Below are 25,044 nucleotides of genomic sequence, written 5' to 3' on the forward strand. Positions count from 1 at the left end.
TGATCTACAGATGGTAATACTATCAACAAACTATCTGTTAGGGTTAGGTTTAGAATAAGGGTTAGGGTAAGGGTTAAGATTAGGGTTCAGTTTAGGGTTAAGGTTAGATTAAGGGCTAGGGTTAGGTTTAGTGGATGGTTAGTTGAAATGTTGTTGACAGTTATTGAACATCTACTGAACATCTACAAACCAACTATCCAAATAAATTGTTACCTGTTATTCTACCATTTGCATATGTTCACTTATTTACTCTTCCATTGAAAATTCACTCAGACTCACCATGGAGAGGATGTTTTTACATGTAACAGTAGGTGCGTTTGAGATGTGTGTGTGTGTGTGTGTGTGTGCCTGTTCTCTGTGTGCGTGTGTGAATGGATGTCTATATGTTCATACCTCCGCGTGTGTGTATGTGCACGTGTGTGAGTGTTTGCATGCATGCATGTGTGTGGTAGTTGTTGTCCCATAATGTTGGCTCAGTAGGGTATGTATGTGTGTTCCTCTCCTGGTGCTGTGGGATGTTGGGCTGCTGATTGGGAGATTATCTGGAGGATACACTTCCTCTCCCTAGCTGCTCACATCACTGGCAGATAGATAGATAGATTTCGATCTTATCTCATCGCTGCAACTCCCCAACGGGCTCGGGAGGCGAAGGTCGAGTCATGGGTCCTCCGAAACATGACCCGCCAAACCGCGCTTCTTAACACCTGCCCGCTTAACCCGGAACGCAGCCGCACCAATGTGTCGGAGGAAACACCGTTCAACTGATGACCGAGGTCAGCCTGCAGGTGCCCGGCCCACCACAAGGAGTCGCTAGAGCGCGATGAGCCAAGTAAAGCCCCCCACGGCCAAACCCTCCCCTAACCCAGACAACGCTGGGCAAATTATGCGCCGCCCTATGGGACTCCAGATCACGGCCGGTTGTGATACAGTCCGGGAACGAACCCAGGTCTGTAGTGACGCCTCTAGCACTGCGATTCAGTGCCTTAGACCGCTGCGTCACTCGGGAGGCCCTTGAAAATCATGTCTTGTCCTCCTTGATGCCATCTCACTGGAAAAACCTCCAGTCCCAAATGGCACCCCATTTACCTATGTGTGCACTTATTTTGGCCAGGGCCCATATGGCTCAGGTCAAAAAAATATGCACTATGTAGGGAATAGGGTGTAATTTGGAACTCAGCGTGGGTCTTCTTGTCAGAAACAGAAGATGGACAGCTAAATCTGTCCTTTTACTATTTTTTCAGTATGTTAGGTTTCTGCTCTTTTTTGCTCTTCACTTGAACTTAGTAAAGTCCTTGTGCTTGTCATGATCTGTTTCTGCTGTGTTTTGATGTTCTTATTAAGTCTTAAGGCTAACTAGCACCGCTGTATCGCCATGCCTGTTCAACAGTATTATTATTATTATTATTGGCTTAAAGTGTTTCTTTTGATCAGTGTTTCTGTATATTTCTGCCTTTTTCTTTGTCTCTACGAAGCAGCCATAATTTCTTATGTGCTTTGTGTTTGTTCGATGTGATTCGTGACGTGTGTTTGTTTGAGTGTGTCCTGTTTATCATTGCTTTTCTTCATCAGATCGCAACAAAGCGTGGCCAGGTGGGGACCTACCCTCTCTCTATCATTGACCCCTGACCCCAAAAACATTCCCCTATCAACCTCCTCCATCGCGTTCCAATGCTCTCACTCTCTCTGCTGCACCGGGCGGGATACCCATTCCACCTATTACTCTCTCAGTGAACCAAGCCCAGTCCCAATGAGGAACCATTGGAGACTCTTCCCGGTAGCTTTCAGAAGACAATCACTGATCAGATTCAACTCTGTCTCTTGTTGCCATTGTGTGCCGACATGCCAAAGTAAAGGACAGTTGTACAATGCCAACATTTACAGTTGGAATTAGACTTACAGTATATCAAATCAATATTCATATGTTTATACTGTGCATAGTTACAAACATACTGTGTCATCAGAAAGTCACAATTCACATACAAACATCCTTAATGAGCATAATCTTAAATAGTGAAGGAGTTAGTGAGAAGGGCAGATCAGGGAGAGTGAATCATGTTTCTGGGTGGAAACAACAGAGAGAGCAGAAGGTTGAGAGTAATGCTCATGTTCTACTGGGAGGCAGATTATTGGAAGACAGATCTCCCATCTGTAAACAGGAAATGATGTGCGCTCTCTCTCGGAAAGGGGCAGCCAATAAGGCTGTAGTCATGGTGACCGAGTATAACCTCCTCGCGTCTGGCTGCTGCAGTTGCACACACAAGGCATATCAGGGCTGATCTGAGCTACTTAATGTGAACACACACACACACACATCCATCCTTCCTGCCCACGGCTCTTCTGAAAGCTATTGGTGAACGGTTCACTCGCCATCTAGATGTGTTGAGACCCTGGATTGACGCGGGCGGGGGTTGACTTACCAGATTGCATGCCAGGGTAACCAGATCTTCAGAGCATGACTGTTGCATGCAAGTGTATTAGACCTAAAGCTCCCATTGGGTAAAAAAAAGTAAACACGCCCATTCTGTGTGGAACCATGATTCTGTTTTCTCTCGTTACTAAGGTAGTTGTGTCCACTGAATACAAGTAGACTAACTCATTATGGGTTCAGTCCTTGAGATGGGTGCAGAATACATACTGTATAGCTCCAGTTTACATGCCAATCTTCCGTTGACGGCAGTGTGTAATTTATTCCAAAGTATGAGGTGTGTACTTCAGTTCAGTATGCACCTCAAGTCATGATTCCAAACTGTATAGTGCAGTACATTGCACAGTGCTCCACTGAGAGTGGAAAGGCATGGTTACTCTCTCATCCCCTCTAGCAGAATCATGGACGGGTTACAACTTCCAGTAGTCAGTTCTTCTTTGGAGCCACTTAGTCCTCCTCCACTGGCTGTCTGGGCCTTATTTCACACTGAGTTTAGAAGCTCCAGCTTCATCCATATTGATGGACAGAGAGGACTGACTGATTTCTGCCTGAGTGAGCGGAGAGAGAGGAGGAGGGAGAGCGGGAAAGAGGGGGGAGAGATGCACCCTAGAGAGCTCTCTACAGATGAGTGTGGAGCCGCAGGCCTTATCAACCTGCCGAGGAGCTATGACCATACACACACACACACACACACACACTAGACATGCTCACACACACGCTCAAACACACACACAAGCTCACACACACACAATAAAGTATGTAAACTTATAATAAACACACAAACAGAATATACCATGGTGAGAGTAATGGACAGCCACAGTTTGTCAATGTGACTGGTAGATTATTGTATTGACGCCACACTCACTGTCTTTGACCAATCCTTCTGGCTCCTGAGGATGGTACTGTATATTGTCGCTAACAGGTTCTAAATTATTGTAACCCGCAACTGTAGCAAGAGCAGCGCTAATGGCTAGGACAGAAGTGGTTCCTGCAAAGAAGCTTGTCCCTGACTCAGGGCATGTTTCTTTGTATATTTTTCTACCACTGTGTATGTCTGTGTTATTCTACAGAAATACCAGTGGATAGTGTATTGTAGTCCTTTGTCCTATTATGTGAATGCTCCCTGTATAGAAACACTTTGGAATTGCTCTTAAAATGTGATTCAATAGTCCTATTGCCGTGTGTAGGTATGTTTCTGTAGAATAACCCATCCACTCACATGCATGTACTCTACCAACTATTGTACTCTATTGTACTCTACCAACTCTATTGTACTCTACTAACTCTATTGTACTCTACTATACTCTACTAACTCTATTGTACTCTACTATACTCTACCAACTCTATTGTACTCTACTAACTCTATTGTACTCTACTGTACTCTACTAACTCTATTGTACTCTACTATACTCTACTGTACTCTACTAACTCTATTGTACTCTACTATACTCTACTATACTCTACTAACTCTATTGTACTCTACTGTACTCTACTAACTCTATTGTACTGTACTCGACTAACTGCTGAGTATACCTTACTAGAACTTGTAACTGCACGGATGGAGGGATATTTGATTTATACATGTGTGGAGGGAGAGAGTTTAGTGAATACTGTGTGTGTGTGTGTGTGTGTGTGTGTCAGTGGAGGCTGGTGGGGGGAGCTTTAGGAGGACGGGCTCATTGTAATGGTTGGAATGGAATAACTGGAACGGTATCAAACACATGGAAACCACGTTTGACTCTGTACCATTTATTCCATTCCAACAATGAGCCCATGCTCCTATAGCTCCTCCCACCAACCTTCTCTGGGGGGTGTGTGTGTGTGTGACAGAACAGAAGGTACGGTAGTGGTGAGAGCCTGTGGGCCACAGCAGAATGCCCATTTTCCTTTTGTTTTGTCTCTAGTCACTAACTGCGGGCTTGCTCTGTGCAGGGGAACTAAAGGCAAGGACATCAACACCATCAAGTCTCTCAGGGTGCTGCGAGTTCTAAGGCCTCTGAAGACCATCAAACGACTGCCAAAACTCAAGGTAGCTACATCTGTCACCTGTTAACTCCACCATGACCTGTTACAAGTCAAACAAACATATACGGATGCACTCACGAACGTACATACACACACACACACAGAAATTGCAGCAGCAGCCAGTGGATTAAAGATCTCCCAAGTGATTGTATGAGATATAAGCTAATAAGCTAATCACATCAGTGGGAGAGAAGAGGTGGGCGTGATGTAATGACTGATATCCCCAGTGTCTATCTTCATATACCAGTTTATCATCCTCTGCCCGGTGACAAATGAGAAAAATGCAAATATGTCTCACTCTTATCAGGGCCCCAGCTCCGATCTTGTCTCACAAAGACTAGACCAAAGTAATTGATGTGTGGAAGGTAGTTGATCAGACCAAATAGCAGCCTATCCTGTTAAAGTAATTGATGGGATGATTGAGATAGATCAGGGCTGGCAGGGAGGTAAGACCTACTACTCCCTAGCTCTGGTCCAGGGCGCTACATGCTGCTTGCTGAGGCTGAAGGCTCAGCGTCAGCAAGCTGCACATAACGCACTGGACCAGAGCTAACCACTCTTATACAGTTAGATACCTGGACTGAGTGACATGTTGTCTTTAGAAGGTAAAAATACCTTACATCAGGGAGCAGCTCTGTGATTTACTGTCTCATTCATCCCTGCTGATACATATTCATTGGGCAGATTGCATACATGCCATGACAGGTAGACACAGTCATTCAAACCACAAACTGATCAACAGAGTGCTGCGTAGAGACTGTGTGTGTGTGTATGTGTGCAGATGGGTGTTCACATGCATGCCAATGAGTTTGCGTGATTGTGTGTATGTGTTTGTGTGTGGCTGTATTGATGTGTATGTGTGTGTCCCCTTCAGGCTGTGTTTGACTGCGTGGTGAACTCTCTGAAGAACGTGCTCAACATCCTCATCGTCTACATGCTCTTTATGTTCATCTTCGCTGTGATCGCCGTGCAGCTGTTCAAGGGCAAGTTCTTCTACTGCACCGACGAGTCTAAAGGTCTGGAGAAGGACTGCAGGTACACTACACACTCACAGTATTGACACTGACTGGTATTGGATATGCTCTTACAAAAAAGAAACATGACAAAGTCGTGTGTGAACAAATCACCTGAAAAATGTCATGTGAATATATATTTTTAAATATATATATTTTTTAATTTTATTTATTTACATGAGTCAGACACGTGAAGTTTCACATGTGAATATTTCATGTGTTTTCCCCTCATGTGCGATTCATTTTTCACCTGTTTATTTTTCACAACTTCCAGCTACATCTGGTCTCCCATCCAGGGAGACACTGCTTAGCTTCAGTGGCATGCAACCACTCTCAAATCCATAGACTACGTTATAGATGCAAGGACTGACCATCCATGATATCAACATTGTAGTGTTTTTAGGCTATACAATGGTTGTTTACATTTACTTTGTTTACAAACATTGGAGTAAAACAAGCGTATATTTTGTGTGCTGATGGGGTACGACAGTTAAACTAAGCTCATGAGACATTTGTACGTTATATTCTTCAAGAATCAATGGATTCATGTGATTCATTTATAAGTCCAAAAATATATGTAGCAACTAAGGATTGCCCCTTTAACAGCCAGTGACCTTCATACAGCAGAACTATGTCGCCATTTGAACGTGATCCATTAACCTGCCCCCAACATTTTTATTCTGTCCATTGTTCCGCGAATGTCCCGCAAAATCTTTCCCCTGTCTCGCATTTGGGCTTTTTAGATGTGGTCACCTTAATTCCACCAGTGGAATTATAGCTACTGCAAAATGTTAACACCATCTTTTCACATGTAAAGTTTTTTGTTGTTGTAAGGGTGAACATAGCTCGTGCCAATTTACCTACAAGATAATAATATGATACTGTGCTACTCTCTTTCTCTGTTTCTTTCTGTCTGTCTTTCTCCTCTCTCTCCCCCTCTCTCTCTCTCCATCGTTCATCAGGGGTAAGTTTCTGGACTATGACCGTGATGAAGTGGCGGCCCAGGATCGTGAGTGGAGGAAGTATGAGTTCCATTATGACAACGTGCTGTGGGCCTTCCTCACCCTCTTCACCGTTTCCACCGGGGAGGGCTGGCCAATGTGAGTAGCCCACACCAGCCAATCAGCTGCAGAGAGAAGCTCAGGCCAGCCAATTACCAGTAAGGACCTAGTCACATAACCACAGGCTAGCCAATCACTGGTAATGAGCTACTCACATAACCACAGACTAGCTAACCAATCAACTGCAAAGAGAAATACAGGCCAGCCAATCACCTACACATCACCTATTCACATAACCACCAGCTAGCCAATCAGCTTCCCGGATAATCCCAGGCAGACGAGAGGGTTCCTGTCGGGTCCATTGACCCCTATTTAATGTACACAGTGTCCTTTACAAGACGAGCATCCCATTTGACATCCATTCCAAAGGCCAAAGTGCCAATGATGTGGGGAAAATAAATGCTCTCGGGGTGAGGCTAGGTAGGGTGAAATCCAGTGGGAGAGGTGTGTGTGTGTGTGTACAAGCGTGCGTAATGGCGTGCGTGTGCTGAGGGAATGTTCAGGAGGAGATAGCGCTAGTCAGTGAGATGTCCCTCATCATTAGCACTAATTTATGGCATGTAGAACCTGACTAGGGTTGGAGTTGAGGACACCACAGTGTCTTAAATGCTCTCCTCAGCTAGTCAGTCATTCATCATCTCTCTCCGTCTCTCTCTCTCTCTCTCTCTCTCTCTCTCTCTCTCTCTCTCTCTCTCTCTCTCTCTCTCTCTCTCTCGCCACATCTCCTTCCTCAAGGAAACCATTACCCCAAATACATGGTTTAACAAGGGCTACACGATATCATGTAAAAAGAGCAAACTAGCCGTTAGATTAATCTTTAAATCAAAATGGCTCTGTTCCCTGTGACCCAGTGAATAGGGCTTGAGAAGGAATGTCACAGCTCTTCTTGGTATTCTCAGAAATGAATATGTCAGAATATATTCTAAACATCAGTGTTTTTAGTTTTATTTACACATATTTACTGCTCATCTGTTTTAATCATATTCGAACAACACTGTACTCAGTTATGGGAGATGACAGATGAATATTGAACATGTTTTGTTCCAGTAAATGTATGGCTTTTTTTCCCCACAGCCTGCTTGTACAACACATATTCTTCTGTGCCCTCCCTGCGATGGCTGCCATAGTGCTTTATGTATAGACTAAAACAATTAAGCTAGTTAGGATAGGATTATTGTCTCCTGGGGGGAAATTGTCTTGGTCACACAATACTGCTGTATACAAAAAAACTATTACACACTTAACATAAATCAAATCAAATCAAATTGTATTGGCCACATGCGCCGAATACAACAGGTGTAGACATTACAGTGAAATGCTTACTTACAACCCTTAACCAACAATGCATTTATTTTTTAATTTAAAAAAGTAAAATAAAACAACAACAAAAAAGTGTTGAGAAAAAAAGAGCAGAAGTAACATAAAATAACAGTAGGGAGGCTATATATACAGGGGGGTACCGGTGCAGAGTCAATGTGCGGGGGCACCGGCTAGTTGAGGTAGTTGAGGTAGTTGAGGTAATATGTACATGTGGGTAGAGTTAAAGTGACTATGCATAAATAATAAACAGAGTGTAAAAAGATGGGGAGGGGGTGGGGGGGGCAGTGCAAATAGTCCGGGTAGCCATGATTAGCTGTTCAGGAGTCTTATGACTTGGGGGTAGAAGCTGTTGAGAAGATTTTTGGACCTAGACTTGGCGCTCCGGTACCGCTTGCCGTGCGGTAGCAGAGAGAACAGACTATGGCTGGAGTCTTTGACAATTTTGAGGGCCTTCCTCTGACACCGCCTGGTATAGAGGTCCTGGATGGCAGGAAGCTTGGCCCCAGTGATGTACTGGGCCGTACACACTACCCTCTGTAGTGCCTTGCGGTCGGAGGCCGAGCAGTTGCCATACCAGGCGGTGATGCAACCAGTCAGGATGCTCTCGATGGTGCAGCTGTATAATTTTTTGAGGATCTGAGGACCCATGCCAAATCTTTTCAGGCTCCTGAGGGGGAATAGGCTTTGTCGTGCCCTCTTCACGACTGTCTTGGTGTGTTTGGACCATGATAGTTCGTTGGTGATGTGGACACCAAGGAACTTGAAGCTCTCACCCTGTTCCACTACAGCCCCGTCGATGAGAATGGGGGCGTGCTCAGTCCTCTTTTTTTCCCTGTAGTCCACAATCATCTCCTTTGTCTTGGTCACGTTGAGGGAGAGGTTGTTATCCTGGCACCACACGGCCAGGTCTCTGACCTCCTCCCTATAGGCTGTCTCATCGTTGTCGGTGATCAGGCCTACCACTGTTGTGTCGTCGGCAAACTTAATGATGGTGTTGGAATCGTGCCTGGCCATGCAGTCATGGGTGAACAGGGAGTACAGGAGGGGACTGAGCACGCACCCCTGAGGGGGCCCCCGTGTTGAGGATCAGTGTGGCAGATGTGTTGTTACCTACCCTTACCACCTGGGGGGCGGCCCGTCAGGAAGTCCAGGATCCAGTTGCAGAGGGAGGTGTTTAGTCCCAGGATCCTTAGCTTAGTGATGAGCTTTGAGGGCACTATGGTGTTGAATGCTGAGCTGTAGTCAATGAATAGCATTCTCACGTAGGTGTTCCTCTTGTCCAGGTGGGAAAGGGCAGTGTGGAGTGCAATAGAGATTGCATAATCTGTGGATCTGTTGGGGCGGTATGCAAATTCGAGTGGGTCTAGGGTTTCTGGGATAATGGTGTTGATGTGAGCCATGACCAGCCTTTCAAAGCACTTCATGGCTACAGACGTGAGTGCTACGGGTCGGTAGTCATTTAGGCAGGTTATCTTACTGTCCTTTGGCACGGGGACTATGGTGGTTTGCTTGAAACATGTTGGTATTACAGACTCAGTCAGTGAAGACTCTTGCCAGTTAGTCAGCACATGCTCAGAGTACACGTCCTGGTAATCCGTCTGGCCCTGCGGCCTTGTGAATGTTGACCTGCTTAAAAGTCTTACTCACATTGGCTACGGAGAGCGTGATCACATAGTCATCCAGAACAGCTGGTGCACTCATGCATGCTTCAGTGTTGCTTGACTCGAAGCGAGCATAGAAGTGATTTAGCTCGTCTGGTAGGCTTGTGTCACTGGGCAGCTCGCGGTTGTGCTTCCTTTTGTAGTCTGTAATAGTTTTCAAGCCCTGCCACATCCGACGAGTGTCAGAGCCGGTATAGTACGATTCAATCTTAGTCCGGTATTGACTCTTTGCCTGTTTGATGGTTTGTCGGAGGGCATAGCGGGATTTCTTATAAGCGTCCGGGTTAGAGTCCCGCTTCTTGAAAGCGGCAGCTCTACCCTTTAGCTCAGTGCGGATGTTGCCTGTAATCCATGGCTTCTGGTTGGGGTATGTACATACGGTCACTGTGGGGACGACGTAATCGATGCACTTATTGATGAAGCCAGTGACTGATGTGGTGTACTCCTCAATGCTATCTGAAGAATCCCGGAACATATTCCAGTCTGTGCTAGCAAAACAGTCATGTAGCTTAGCATCTGCATCATCTGACCACTTTTTTTTTAACCGAGTCACTGGTGCTTCCTGCTTTAGTTTTTGCTTATAATCAGGAATCAGGAGGATAGAGTTATGGTCAGATTTGCCAAATGGAGGGCGAGGGAGAGCTTTGTATGCGTCTCTGTGTGTGGAGTAAAGGTGGTCTAGAGTTTTTTTTCCTCTGGTTGCACATTTAACATTCTGGTAGAAATTATGTAGAACTGATTTAAGTTTCCCTGCATTAAAGTCCCCGGCCACTAGGAGCGCTGCCTCTGGATGAGCATTTTCCTGTTCACTTATGGCCTTATACAGCTCATTCAGTGCAATCTTAATGCCAGCATTGGTTTGTGGTGGTAAATAGACAGCTATGAAAAATATAGATGAAAACTATCTTGGTAAATAGTGTGGTCTACAGCTTATCATAAGATACTCTACCTCAGGCGAGCAAAACCTTGAGACTTCCTTAGTATTTGATTTTGTGCACCATCTGTTGTTTACAAATATACACAGACCGCCACCCCTTGTCTTACCGGAGTCAGCCGTTCTATCCTGCCGATGTAGCGTATAGCCCGCTAGCTGTATGTTGTCCATGTCGTCGTTCAGCCACGACTCGGTGAAACATAATATATTACAGTTTTTAATGTCCCGTTGGTAGGATAACCGTAATCTTAGGTCATCTAATTTATTGAACATTGGCTAATAGGATTGATGGAAGAGGCAGTTTACTCGCTCACCGTCGGATCCTTACAAGGCATCCCGACCTACGTCCACGATATCTCCGTCTCTTTCTCATGCGAATGACGGGGATTTGGGCCTTGTCGGGTGTCTGTAGGATATCCTTTGCGTCCGACTTGTTGAAGAAAAAATCGTTGTTCAATACGAGGTGAGTAATCGCTGTCCTGATATCCAGAAGCTCTTTTTGGTTATAAGAGACGATGGCAGAAATATTATGTACAGAATAAATTACAAATAACGCGGAAAAACACACATAATAGTACAATTGGTTAGAGGGCTGTACATAATAGTTGCATGTTTGTCTTCTTAGTTTAGTGTCATTGGCCTTGCCTCATGTTTGTGTAGCTTCGGGTGATGTTTCCTCTAGGTACAGATCTAGGATCAGCTTGCCCTACCCAAATCCTTACTTCAACCATAGTGGGAAAAATACAAAACTGACCCAAGGTCAGCCACTAGGGGCAAATTCACCCTCCTGTTCACCTGTTTTCTCCAGGGTCCTAAAGCATTCTGTGGATGCCACCTATGAGGACGAGGGTCCCAGCCCAGGCTTCCGTATGGAGACCTCTATCTTCTATGTGGTCTACTTTGTGGTCTTTCCCTTCTTCTTCGTCAACATCTTCGTGGCTTTGATCATCATCACCTTCCAGGAGCAGGGAGACAAGGCCATGTCAGAGTGTAGTCTGGAGAAGAACGAGGTACACAAACACACACACACACATACACGCACGCACGCAGGCACACACAACACAACACACACACCTTCCAGGAGCCGGGAGACAAGACCGTGTCAGGTTGTAGACTGGAGAAGAACAAGGCACAGTATGCTGTTTGAACACACGCTGGACCACAGAGAGAGATATACACACACGTACACAGAGAGACACACACATACACAAGCAGAGAGAAAAACACACATACACACACAGAGAACAGACACACTCTCACCTAGTTGCCTAGCACCCAGTAGGAGGTAACTCACTTTTTGTTGAGACGTGCACAGACCGTTATTAATAGAAGGCAAAGTCATTTCTGCCTCTCCTCTGTTGAAACCGGCCCAGTGTTAGATATCTCAATACTTTTCAGAGCACCTGTGGATATATTTCAGTTGATTTCCTTGCTAGACTGTTGTTTCCCTCAAAAGGCGTCAACACAAAAGAACAGCAATCCTCAGGAGGAGCAACCAGCCCAGTCTATCCAGCTGTATCTCTATTTCCTACATCACTGAGTTTCACTGGCTATGTCTCAAATGGCACCCTATTCCCTTTTATGGTGCACTACTTTTTACCAGAGCCCTATGGGCTCAAAAGCAGTACACTATATAGGGAATAGAGTGCCATTTGGGACGCAGCATTTGTGTTTCTTGTCTGTAAACTGCTTTTGCAGCCTTGTCTCGGGATATTAAACACTCCTGGAAACTGTTGTGTTGCCAGCACTTATCGGACGTTAGTTCAGCCTTCGATCTTTTTCATTTGATTGTACAATGGTCCTTTTTTATGTTGATAATCAGTGTTTGAACAATATCAGATCTGATTAGGGAGATGAGTGAGTGAGTTTCACAAACTCTTACAATCTAATACAGTTTTTTATGCACTTTGTTCCCCCCCTCACTCCCTCCCACCTTTCTTTCTTTCTTTCTTTCTTTCTTTCTTTCTTTCTTTCTTTCTTTCTTTCTTTCTTTCTTTCTTTCTTTCTTTCTTTCTTTCTTTCTTTCTTTCTTTCTTTCTTTCTTTCTTTCTTTCTTTCTTTCTTTCTTTCTTTCTTTCTTTCTTTCTTTCTTCCCCTCCCCCTCCTCCAACACAGAGAGCTTGTATCGACTTTGCCATCAACGCCAAGCCTCTGACGCGCTACATGCCGGCAGACAAGCAGTCGTTCCAGTATAAGATGTGGCAGTTTGTGGTGTCGCCGCCCTTTGAGTACTCCATCATGACCATGATCGCACTCAACACTGTGGTGCTGATGATGAAGGTCAGTGATGCTTCCCACACACCAGGGGCGCTGTGACATATTGCATGTGTCCATTGTAGAAACAATGGTCGCGTTCCAGGCTGACTACATTGTAGACGCATGCCATATCTCAGAATGACTGGATAACTATACACATAATAGCAATTGGATGCCCCACTGCACAGTCAATAATGTGGCACACAACCATTGGTTGATGCAACTTTATCGTCTGCTATGAAGTCAGCCTGGAACACAACCTATAACTGGATATAAGCATAGCAAGTTGCCCTTGATCACTGACACAGGGTCAGATCGTTTGTCATAACTCTAACTCTAATGAATGATTTGGGGGTTGGGAAATCTGATCCTAGATCTGTTGTAAGGGGACATTTTTACCTTGAGCGGGATAACTTTGGGAGAGGGTTTTGGCACAGGTAATCAGTATAATTTGGATGGATACATTGAACTTATTTGTTGTTGATGTACAAGCTAGTTTTGAGAGCAGCCTCTCTGTTGCTAATGCCCTTAACCACATGGCTGAGCCATCTGGCTTATCTGCAGGTATAGACCTGTACATGTCTGTCAGACTGAGGGATAGGGCTGTTGCGGTGACCATATTACCGCCAATCCGGCAGTCATGAATCATGACCACAGTAAAAATCCACATGACTGTTGAGTCACGGTAATCTCCTTTTAAGCACTCTGGACATACCCAACTTGCTAACGACTGACAGGTCCTAATGGCCTGGTAGTCAGGGCACTATTGTCCCTCTAACCATTCTGACGCCAATGCAAATGCAATCAAAAATAACAAACACTTTTCATCAAAACAGTATTGTGCTTTTAAAACTCACCTCACTGTGATGATCAATTTGAAGAAAGAAGTTCAACAACAGGTTGAAACTGAGTGTAAAACATGGTTGTTGTGGATGTTGTTTCAAAGACTAACACAAAGAAATGGGCAGCACTTTCTAAGGTGATGATTAATTCAAAACACCCAAAAACATATAAGAGCTTATGCATAGGCTTATGAGCCCAAGCCTAAAAATAAATCTGAATTAAAATGATGATCGTGCCGTTATACCACATAGCCTACCGCATATTACCCATGGCAGAAAAACATCAAACGTTTAAAGATGTCTTGGGTACATAATTGGTCTAGCCTATACTCCAAAATTAAACAAATCTGAGTAATCGCCTTTTGAGTGTGAACTGTATTATTATGCATACTGGATGGACTGGTTACCTTATGTTATGCTCCAAAATTATTATTATCTTTATCTTTAGCTATACAGAATATCTCACCACTATGCGTTTCCATCTCCTCCTCTCTCTCCTTTATTCCTTTCTCGAGCGTGCAGACGGGCTGTCAACAGTTTAGTGAAATATGTTTTGTTGCGAAAACATGTTACTGTTGATGTTCCCGAACATATTTCATTCACTTGGTTTCCCAAATTAAGCAATTGGTAGCTGCAGGAACGAGGTTGGAGAGCAGCGAGAACATGCTCCTCAAACAGTGGTTGATGCATGAAGTGAAATAAGTGTTGTTATATTTATTTCTCAGCTACTCATATTAAGTACAGCTCCACTATAAAACCGAAGTAGCCTACCGGACCGGCGGGGAAAGCGCGAGGCCTCCATTCGCTATTCGAGTGCATACAGATGACATATATTTTTTCCGCTGCCCCTGTTCCTGCCCTTTTGATAATGGGCCATTCTAAATCAAAACTAATTTTACATAGTAAAGAGAAGATTAAATTGAGAATAGTCTGATGGGTGAAAATATGATCACTTGATGAGAGAACAGCTGTGCAGCCTGAGGCAAGGAACATATAATCAATAGCCTAAAGTCGCACCATGCAGCCCATATATGTTTTGCTTTCTAAGACATTCTAAGGTTTGTAACATTCAAAACCAAAGTTGCCAAATAACTAAAAATCTAACATATAGGACCTTTTTTCAAATTATCACTTTTACTCACAACTTCATATGTGCACTCGCTCCAGAATGGGAAAAATATCCTTTCTATTTTATTCAGCTAAGTTCAATTATATTCTTCTTACTATAAAATCATATAATATAAAATAATGGCACGGAACTTATAAGCATATCTTGTCAGCTAAAGGAACAAGCCTACAGCCTATGGCATGGAGCATAGCCAGATAACATACAGTAGGCCAACTCATATTCTGTTCTTCTGAAATATATTTTCTTCAAATAATAATGTTTCTTTAGACCTGACTAAAATAAATAATGGATTTATTGTGATGGTGTATATTAAATTGATTTATTATAATTTTTATATGTTTTTAATTAATGTAGATATTCCAAAAGAACGCATCAGCAGTTTGTATGCAGCTGGTATGCGTGGAGGTCTGGCGATACTAAACGTGTTTGTTAATTACCGGTCAATGAATCAGGGACAGTGTTTTACACAAAGACACACATGCACATGCGCGCGCACACACACACACACACACACACACACACACACACACACACACACACACACACACACACACACACACACACACACACACACACACACACACACACACACACACACACACACACACACACACACACACACACACTGTGTGACAGATAGAGACAGAAAGATGAAGAAAGAGGGGAAGGATAACTTTAACAAGTATTACAATGGTCTGTCTGTATGAAATTGGAAATGGACATGCCCATTATCATTTCCTCATGTTCAAAGGGAATTAATGTTGACCACTGATTGACATCTTCCTGACCTTTGCCTGACCTCTGACCTCTGCCTTCAGTTTCACGGTGCTCCGGAGCTGTACGAGGCCATGCTGAAGTACCTGAACATTGTGTTCACAGCTCTCTTCACACTAGAGTGCATCCTCAAGATCATCGCTTTCGGACCACTGGTGAGCCTCCATCTCTTCATACATTACTGCACATGGTCACTATCTATCCAAGCATTTTGGAAAATCGACTGTAGACTAATTTTGGAATCACTCAAGTTGTCCTTTTTGGGAAAATACAGTGGGGAAAAAAAGTATTTAGTCAGCCACCAATTGTGCAAGTTCTCCCACTTAAAAAGATGAGAGAGGCATGTAATTTTCATCATAGGTACACGTCAACTATGACAGACAAATTGAGAAAAAAAAATCCAGAAAATCACATTGTAGGATTTTTTATGAATTGATTTGCAAATTATGGTGGAAAATAAGTATTTGGTCACCTACAAACAAGCAAGATTTCTGGCTCTCACAGACCTGTAACTTCTTCTTTAAGAGGCTCCTCTGTCCTCCACTCGTTACCTGTATTAATGGCACCTGTTTGAACTTGTTATCAGTATAAAAGACACCTGTCCACAACCTCAAACAGTCACACTCCAAACTCCACTATGGCCAAGACCAAAGAGCTGTCAAAGGACACCAGAAACAAAATTGTAGACCTGCACCAGGCTGGGAAGACTGAATCTGCAATAGGTAAGCAGCTTGGTTTGAAGAAATCAACTGTGGGAGCAATTATTAGGAAATGGAAGACATACAAGACCACTGATAATCTCCCTCGATCTGGGGCTCCACGCAAGATCTCACCCCGTGGGGTCAAAATGATCACAAGAACAGTGAGCAAAAATCCCAGAACCACACGGGGGGACCTAGTGAATGACCTGCAGAGAGCTGGGACCAAAGTAACAAAGCCTACCATCAGTAGCACACTACGCCGCCAGGGACTCAAATCCTGCAGTGCCAGACGTGTCCCCCTGCTTAAGCCAGTACATGTCCAGGCCCGTCTGAAGTTTGCTAGAGTGCATTTGGATGATCCAGAAGAGGATTGGGAGAATGTCAGATGAAACCAAAATATAACTTTTTGGTAAAAACTCAACTCGTCGTGTTTGGAGGACAAAGAATGCTGAGTTGCATCCAAAGAACACCATACCTACTGTGAAGCTTGGGGGTGGAAACATCATGCTTTGGGGCTGTTTTTCTGCAAAGGGACCAGGACGACTGATCCGTGTAAAGGAAAGAATGAATGGGGCCATGTATCGTGAGATTTTGAGTGAAAACCTCCTTCCATCAGCAAGGGCATTGAAGATGAAACGTGGCTGGGTCTTTCAGCATGACAATGATCCCAAACACACCGCCCGGGCAACGAAGGAGTGGCTTCGTAAGAAGCATTTCAAGGTCCTGGAGTCGCCTAGCCAGTCTCCAGATCTCAACCCCATAGAAAATCTTTGGAGGGAGTTGAAAGTCCGTGTTGCCCAGCGACAGCCCCAAAACATCACTGCTCTAGAGGAGATCTGCATGGAGGAATGGGCCAAAATACCAGCAACAGTGTGTGAAAACCTTGTGAAGACTTACAGAAAACGTTTGACCTGTGTCATTGCCAACAAAGGGTATATAACAAAGTATTGAGAAAGTTTTGTTATTGACCAAATACTTATTTTCCACCATAATTTGCAAATACATTCATAAAAAATCCTACAATGTGATTTTCTGGATTTTTTCTCCTCATTTTATCTGTCATAGTTGACGTGTACCTATGATGAAAATTACAGGCCTCTCTCATCTTTTTAAGTGGGAGAACTTGCACAATTGGTGGCTGACTAAATACTTTTTTTCCCCACTGTAGATGATTAGTTTGAGTACCAGGGTGGGAAAGAGAGACAGAGAAGCAGAGATAGAGAAATGGGGAAATCAGGACAGAGACTGATAAAGAGCCTTTGTGAAAACGTTGGAAGGTTGATGGATGGCGAGGGGTAGGCTGGATGAGGGTAGGCTGACAAGCCTTCAGCAAGAGCCACCGGGGAGGAGAGGTGTGTGTTGGGGATGATACAACAGCTTCAGTTGAGGGGATGAGGGTGGGAAGGTAAAGCAGAGGTGTAGGATGGAGGGAGGGACAAATAAATCTCCCAGGCAGTGCCGGGCCGTCTGGCCCCTCGGCGAGGCGCTTCATCTCTAGCTTCATCCACAGTTCATCCCCAGGCTCATTTATCAAATGGCTTTTCTCACACGCCACTTACCTCCACCTGTTCAGCACTTAGCCCAGATGGATGGGCCTCTCTCTCTCTCTCCGGGCACCTATGTAGTTTTAAACCCCCTGCTTTTCAAATTGCTATGCTCCCCAGGAGGAGCATATGCTCACTGCCATGCCACCTGACAGATTGGCCTGTCTGTCTTAGGAGGTCTGTGCCACTGTTTGAAAGACTGTTTAGAATCTGTGTGTGTGTGTCAGGGAGTGAGTGACACACTGTAGCTAAATATTGGATGGCCTTTTAATGAAACTCAAAGCAACTCATTAAAAGCTGCCTCATTTGAGGAGCTTAGAAGACATGCTCTGTAGAGCGTGGCCTAAGGAAAGCATTTAAATAGCAAGAGTTTGGTACCAATGACAGTAAAACCTCTTTATCCCTCTCCCTCCCTCCCCCCTCTCCCTCCCACCCCCCTCTCTCTCTCCCCCCTCTCTCGCTCGCTCCCTCTATTTCTCGCTTTCTCTTTCTTCCTCTCTCTTCCTCTGTTTGCAGAATTACCTGAAGGCAGCTTGGAACGTGTTTGACTTTGTGACAGTATTGGGGAGTATCACGGACATCTTGGTCACAGAGATTAAGGTAAGTGCTGCTACCATGTCCCTATACAATATCTTACTTTATGTAAGAGCTGCTTCAGGACAGTGTGCCCATACAACTTCTTATATGGCAAAAAGATATGGCAATTTACAAAATGAATCAGGACATTGCGATTCTCCTATATGCGGTCGTGCCTGTATGTCTTCACTCATAATACATTTACTCCTTGAATGAGGATGTTTTCATGACGTTTATCCAAGTTACAGTGCTGGTGGTGAGGTAATCAGTGGAAGCCAGCATCATATCAAATCAAATCAAATCAAATTGTATTTGTCACATGCGCCGAATACAACAGGTGTAGACCTCACAGTAAAATGCTTACTTACAAGCCCTTAACCAACAATGCAGTTTTAAGAAAAATAAGTGTTAATTAAAAAATAGATATGTAAATATAAAAAAGAAGAAAAATTGAAAAATTACAAATAATTAAAGAGTAGCAGTAAAATAGCAGTAGTGAGGCTATATACAGGGGGTACCGGTACAGAGTCAATGTGCGGGGGCACAGGTTAGTCAAGGTAATTTAAGTAATATGTACATGTGGGTAGAGATAAAGTGACTATGCATAGATAATAAACAGAGAGTAGCAGCAGCGTAAAAAGAGGTGGTGGGGGACAATGCAAATAGTCCGGGTATCATTTGATTAGCTGTTCAGGAGTCTTATGGCTTGGGGGTAGAAGCTGTTAAGAAGCTTTTTGGACCTAGACTTAGCACTCTGGTACCGCTTGCCGTGCGGTAGCAGAGAGAACAGTCTATGACTAGGGTGGCTGGAGTCTTTGGCAATATTTAGGGCCTTCCTCTGACACCGCCTGGTATAGAGGTCCTGGATGGCAGGAAGTTTGGCCCCGGCTGCCTGCCGGGACTGAGCAGTCAGTCTCTCCTGCTGGATCGATTAGTATGGAGCTGGGGGACAGACCGGAGTGGCAGGCGGAGTTTGAAATGGGTAAAGCCTCTGTGCAGATTGCAGCACAGTAACACTGAAGTGGATTGGAGTAGTCCGTTTACTATTTAACTCTCTTTGTGGAAGAAATCTCCCTTTGTGTGGGATTTCTCTCCACATGACTGTCTTTTTCTTCTCTCGCTCTCTGGTTTTCTCTCTCTTTCTCTTGCTGTGTTTCCATCTTCTGCTATTTCTTTGCTGGCGCCTGTGCCACCCTCTCTGACACTCTGGGCCTCTCTAGACGGTAAGTGTCTTTTCTTGTTCCCGCTGCTTTTGACCATTCCCTTGGCAGCCAGTCTGAATCATACATAAATCATACATAAATGGATAGGTAGATACTCTTCACTGAAATTTGACCACTGCTTCACTGAGCCCCCTTGTTAACCTCAGCCATTCTGAGTGTAACCCAGATCTGATCCAGGACCAGTTTGAATGGCCAGTGTGTCTCCTCCTGCAGGACAAGCTGATCAACCTGAGTTTCCTGAGGCTGTTCAGGGCGGCCAGGCTCATCAAGCTGCTGAGACAGGGCTACACCATTCGCATCCTGCTATGGACCTTTGTCCAGTCCTTCAAGGTGAGTCACTGACCCCTGACCTCTGACCCTTGACCCTGAGGTTTGACCCCTGCCTACTCAACATGGAGTCTTGAGTTGAGAGTTACATGGTATTCATCTGATCAATTGTAGTGAATTGAATGAAAGTAGGCTGATTCATTATTTTGTAATAACCGTAAGCATATAGATTGAACTGTAAGGGGATATAAGGAAATAAAATGAGGGCATATTTTTTAGCTTTTGTGTATACAGTGGGGGAAAAAAGTATTTAGTCAGCCACCAATTGTGCAAGTTCTCCCACTTAAAAAGATGAGAGAGGCCTGTAATTTTCATCATAGGTACACGTCAACTATGACAGACAAATTGAGATTTTTTTTCTCCAGAAAATCACATTGTGGGATTTTTAATGAATTTATTTGCAAATTATGGTGAAAAATAAGTATTTGGTCACCTACAAACAAGCAAGATTTCTGGCTCTCACAGACGTGTAGCTTCTTCTTTAAGAGGCTCCACTGTCCTCCACTCATTACCTGTATTAATGGCACCTGTTTGAACTTGTTATCAATATAAAAGACACCTGTCCACAACCTCAAACAGTCACACTCCAAACTCCACTATGGCCAAGACCAAAGAGCTGTCAAAGGACACCAGAAACAAAATTGTAGACCTGCACCAGGCTGGGAAGACTGAATCTGCAATAGGTAAGCAGCTTGGTTTGAAGAAATCAACTGCGGGAGCAATTATTAGGAAATGGAAGACATACAAGACCACTGATAATCTCCCTCAATCTGGGGCTCCACGTAAGATCTCACCCCGTGGGGTCAAAATGATCACAAGAACGGTGAGCAAAAATCCCAGAACCACACGGGGGGACCTAGTGAATGACCTGCAGAGAGATGGGACCAAAGTAACAAAGCCTACCATCAGTAACACACTACGCCGCCAGGGACTCAAATCCTGCAGTGCCAGACGTGTCCCCCTGCTTAAGCCAGTACATGTCCAGGCCCGTCTGAAGTTTGCTAGAGTGCATTTGGATGATCCAGAAGAGGATTGGGAGAATGTCATATGGTCAGATGAAACCAAAAAAGAACTTTTTGGTAAAAACTCAACTCGTCGTGTTTGGAGGACAAAGAATGCTGAGTTGCATCCAAAGAACACCATACCTACTGTGAAGCATGGGGGTGGAAACATCATGCTTTGGGGCTGTTTTTCTGCAAAGGGACCAGGACGACTGATCCGTGTAAAGGAGAGAATGAATGGGGCCATGTATCGTGAGATTTTGAGTGAAAACCTCCTTCCATCAGCAAGGGCATTAAAGATGAAACGTGGCTGGGTCTTTCAGCATGACAATGATCCCAAACACACCACCCGGGCAACGAAGGAGTGGCTTCGTAAGAAGCATTTCAAGGTCCTGGAGTGGCCTAGCCAGTCTCCAGATCTCAACCCCATAGAAAATCTTTGGAGGGAGTTGAAAGTCTGTGTTGCCCAGCGACAGCCCCAAAACATCACTGCTCTAGAGGAGATCTGCATGGAGGAATGGGCCAAAATACCAGCAACAGTGTGTGAAAACCTTGTGAAGACTTACAGAAAACGTTTGACCTGTGTCATTGCCAACAAAGGGTATATAACAAAGTATTGAGAAACTTTTGTTATTGACCAAATACTTATTTTTCACCATAATTTGCAAATAAATTCATAAAAAATCCTACAATGTGATTTTCTGGGAAAAAAAATCTCATTTTGTCTGAAAATTACAGGCCTCTCTCATCTTATTAAGTGGGAGAACTTGCACAATTGGTGGCTGACTAAATACTTTTTTCCCCCACTGTACTTAAAGGGATACTTCGGGATTTTGGCAATGAGGCCCTTTATCTACTTCCTCAGATGAACTCGTGGATAACATTTTTATGTCTCTGTGTCCATTATGAAGGAAGTTAGAGGGAGTTTGGCATTGGCTCGCGAAACGACCTCTAACTTCCTTCATAATGTACACAGAGACATAAAAATGGTATCGACAAGTTCAACTGAATCTGGGGAAGTAGATAAAGGGCATCATGGCCAAAATCCCAAAGTATCCCTTTAATGGCATTTGGAGTGATATTGATGTTTATTTGGAGTCTTAGAGAAGTGGTTTGTTCTATGGAGCTTTTGTCATAGAGAGAACAAGGGCATTGCCAATAATAGTTAATTTGATAGCAGGTTAAATGTGGGGTGGTGAGCGCTTTTAAGCCCCAATGAAAATGAAGAGTTGCTGAAGAGTGTTAAAAGGTAGCTCATTAATTATGATTAATGTGTAGCCTTATAAATATGTGATAAAGGAAATCAACCCCGTGGGTCAAGTTGGCTGCTCTGCTCCATAAATAAGACTATTAAACCTTACTGGGCTGTTAACTTCTCGGTTTGTGTTTTCTATTTCCAGGCCCTACCTTACGTCTGCCTCCTCATCGCTATGCTCTTCTTCATCTATGCCATCATCGGCATGCAGGTGAGCCGTACCACACACACACACACACACACACACACACACACACACACACACACACGTCCAGTGACAATGACTATGCTGAACTATGTTATATATCATAAAGAGAATGTCAATAGCTTCTGCTCTATGGGAGAGACACAGAGAACCTGGCTCTCCTCTTAAACAAATGGATCCAATCTTTAAAGTTGATTGCTCATTTAAAAGGAAGCCTATGTGGCAGCAAATCTGGTCAATTGTATGCACAATGGGGGTGCGTGCCATCCACTAGATTAGCATGGCATTGTAAATCAATGGTAATTGTGTCTTCCGGTAAAAGAGCCCTCATTTAATCAGCGATACTGTATAATGAGATGCTGTATAATGACTACAGAGCCCCGGAGGGAGGGTTGGATCAGGACACCCCCCACCATGAGTGACAAACTTCACTTCCCAATTAAACAGGGAGATAACAGAAGCTTATCTGTCTCTTTGTTATTATCAGGACTATCTGTGCATCCCAAATGGCACGCTATTCCCTATATAGTGCATTTATCAAAGGTAGTGCAACAAATCCAACAATAATATCAAGGGATTAGAAATCCAGGACTTAAAAACAAAGGTGTCATTGTACGCTGATGAAGTCGCTCTGGATAAGAGCGTCTGCTAAATTACGTAAATGTAAATGTAAATGTAAATGTAATGATTCATGTTTTCTTTTAAATCCACAACTTGAATCCCTCCACAGCCTCATAGAGGATCTAGATACATTTTCTAACCTCCCTGGATTACAACCAAATTATGATAAATGTACAATATTACGTATTGGATCACTAAAAAATTAACATTTTACATTAACATGTAGTTTACCAATAAAATGGTCTGATGGTGATGTGGATATACTCGGAATACATATCCCAAATGAAATAAATGATCTCACTCCAATATATTTTAATAGAAAGTTAGCAAAAATAGATAAGATCTTGCTACCATGGAAAGGTAAATACCTGTAAATTTGTGGAAATATCACCCTGATAAACTCATTAGTATTATCCTAGTTTACCTATTTGCTTATGGTCTTTATTTATTTTATAAAAAATTTTATTAGGGGGTAGATCAGCTTTAATATTGCAGATAGATTGTAACTTTCATCAATGTAATTGTCTGCATCACTTCCAATCCCCCATATGTTTTTTTCTTTTTTTTCTTGCATATATACAGTGGGGAAAAAAAGTATTTAGTCAGCCACCAATTGTGCAAGTTCTCCCACTTAAAAAGATGAGAGAGGCCTGTAATTTTCATCATAGGTACACGTCAACTATGACAGACAAAATGAGGAAAAAAAATCCAGAAAATCACATTGTATGATTTTTTATGAATTTATTTGCAAATTATGGTGGAAAATAAGTATTTGGTCAATAACAAAAGTTTCTCAATACTTTGTTATATACCCTTTGTTGGCAATGACACAGGTCAAACGTTTTCTGTAAGTCTTCACAAGGTTTTCACACACTGTTGCTGGTATTTTGGCCCATTCCTCCATGCAGATCTCCTCTAGAGCAGTGATGTTTTGGGGCTGTCGCTGGGCAACACGGACTTTCAACTCCCTCCAAAGATTTTCTATGGGGTTGAGATCTGGAGACTGGCTAGGCCACTCCAGGACCTTGAAATGCTTCTTACGAAGCCACTCCTTCGTTGCCCGGGCGGTGTGTTTGGGATCATTGTCATACTGAAAGACCCAGCCACGTTTCATCTTCAATGCCCTTGCTGATGGAAGGAGGTTTTCACTCAAAATCTCACGATACATGGCCCCATTCATTCTTTCCTTTACACGAATCAGTCGTCCTGGTCCCTTGCAGAAAAACAGCCCCAAAGCATGATGTTTCCACCCCCATGCTTCAGAGTAGGTATGGTGTTCTTTGGATGCAACTTAGCATTCTTTGTCCTCCAAACACGACGAGTTGAGTTTTTACCAAAAAGTTCTATTTTGGTTTCATCTGACCATATGACATTCTCCCAATCCTCTTCTGGATCATCCAAATGCACTCTAGCACGGGCCTGGACATGTACTGGCTTAAGCAGGGGGACACGTCTGGCACTGCAGGATTTAAGTCCCTGGCGGCGTAGTGTGTTACTGATGGTAGGCTTTGTTACTTTGGTCCCAGCTCTCTGCAGGTCATTCACTAGGTCCCCCCCGTGTGGTTCTGGGATTTTTGCTCACCGGTCTTGTGATCATTTTGACCCCACGGGGTGAGATCTTTCGTGGAGCCCCAGATCGAGGGAGATTATCAGTGGTCTTGTATGCCTTCCATTTCCTAATAATTGCTCCCACAGTTGATTTCTTCAAACCAAGCTGCTTACCTATTGCAGATTCAGTCTTCCCAGCCTGGTGCAGGTCTACAATTTTGTTTCTGGTGTCCTTTGACAGCTCTTTGGTCTTGGCCATAGTGGAGTTTGGAGTGTGACTGTTTGAGCTTGTGGGCAGGTGTCTTTTATACTGATAACAAGTTCAAACAGGTGCCATTAATACAGGTAACGAGTGGAGGACAGAGGAGCCTCTTAAAGAAGAAGTTACAGGTCTGTGAGAGCCAGAAATCTTGCTTGTTTGTAGGTGACCAAATACTTATTTTCCACCATAATTTGCAAATAAATTCATTAAAATCCTACAATGTGATTTTCTGGAATTTTTTTCCTCAATTTGTCTGTCATAGTTGACGTGTACCTATGATGAAAATTACAGGCCTCTCTCATCTTTTTAAGTGGGAGAACTTGCACAATTGGTGGCTGACA

General features: G+C 43.7%; 1 protein-coding gene across 1 annotated transcript in view; it reads left to right on the plus strand.

The window, feature by feature from the left end:
• LOC121582603 (voltage-dependent N-type calcium channel subunit alpha-1B-like) overlaps positions 1-25,044 on the plus strand; it is a 206,301-nt gene that overhangs the window by 143,475 nt on the left and 37,782 nt on the right. The window contains exons 26-35 of the mRNA XM_045213246.1: positions 4,358-4,454; positions 5,325-5,485; positions 6,426-6,563; positions 11,248-11,449; positions 12,555-12,719; positions 15,485-15,595; positions 18,202-18,285; positions 19,482-19,484; positions 19,698-19,814; positions 22,213-22,278. Coding sequence (XP_045069181.1) covers positions 4,358-4,454; positions 5,325-5,485; positions 6,426-6,563; positions 11,248-11,449; positions 12,555-12,719; positions 15,485-15,595; positions 18,202-18,285; positions 19,482-19,484; positions 19,698-19,814; positions 22,213-22,278 — 1,144 coding nt within the window. The remainder of the gene's footprint in view (positions 1-4,357; positions 4,455-5,324; positions 5,486-6,425; positions 6,564-11,247; positions 11,450-12,554; positions 12,720-15,484; positions 15,596-18,201; positions 18,286-19,481; positions 19,485-19,697; positions 19,815-22,212; positions 22,279-25,044) is intronic.

The sequence above is a fragment of the Coregonus clupeaformis genome, unplaced genomic scaffold (assembly GCF_020615455.1).
Source record: "Coregonus clupeaformis isolate EN_2021a unplaced genomic scaffold, ASM2061545v1 scaf0094, whole genome shotgun sequence".
Lineage (NCBI taxonomy): Eukaryota > Metazoa > Chordata > Actinopteri > Salmoniformes > Salmonidae > Coregonus > Coregonus clupeaformis.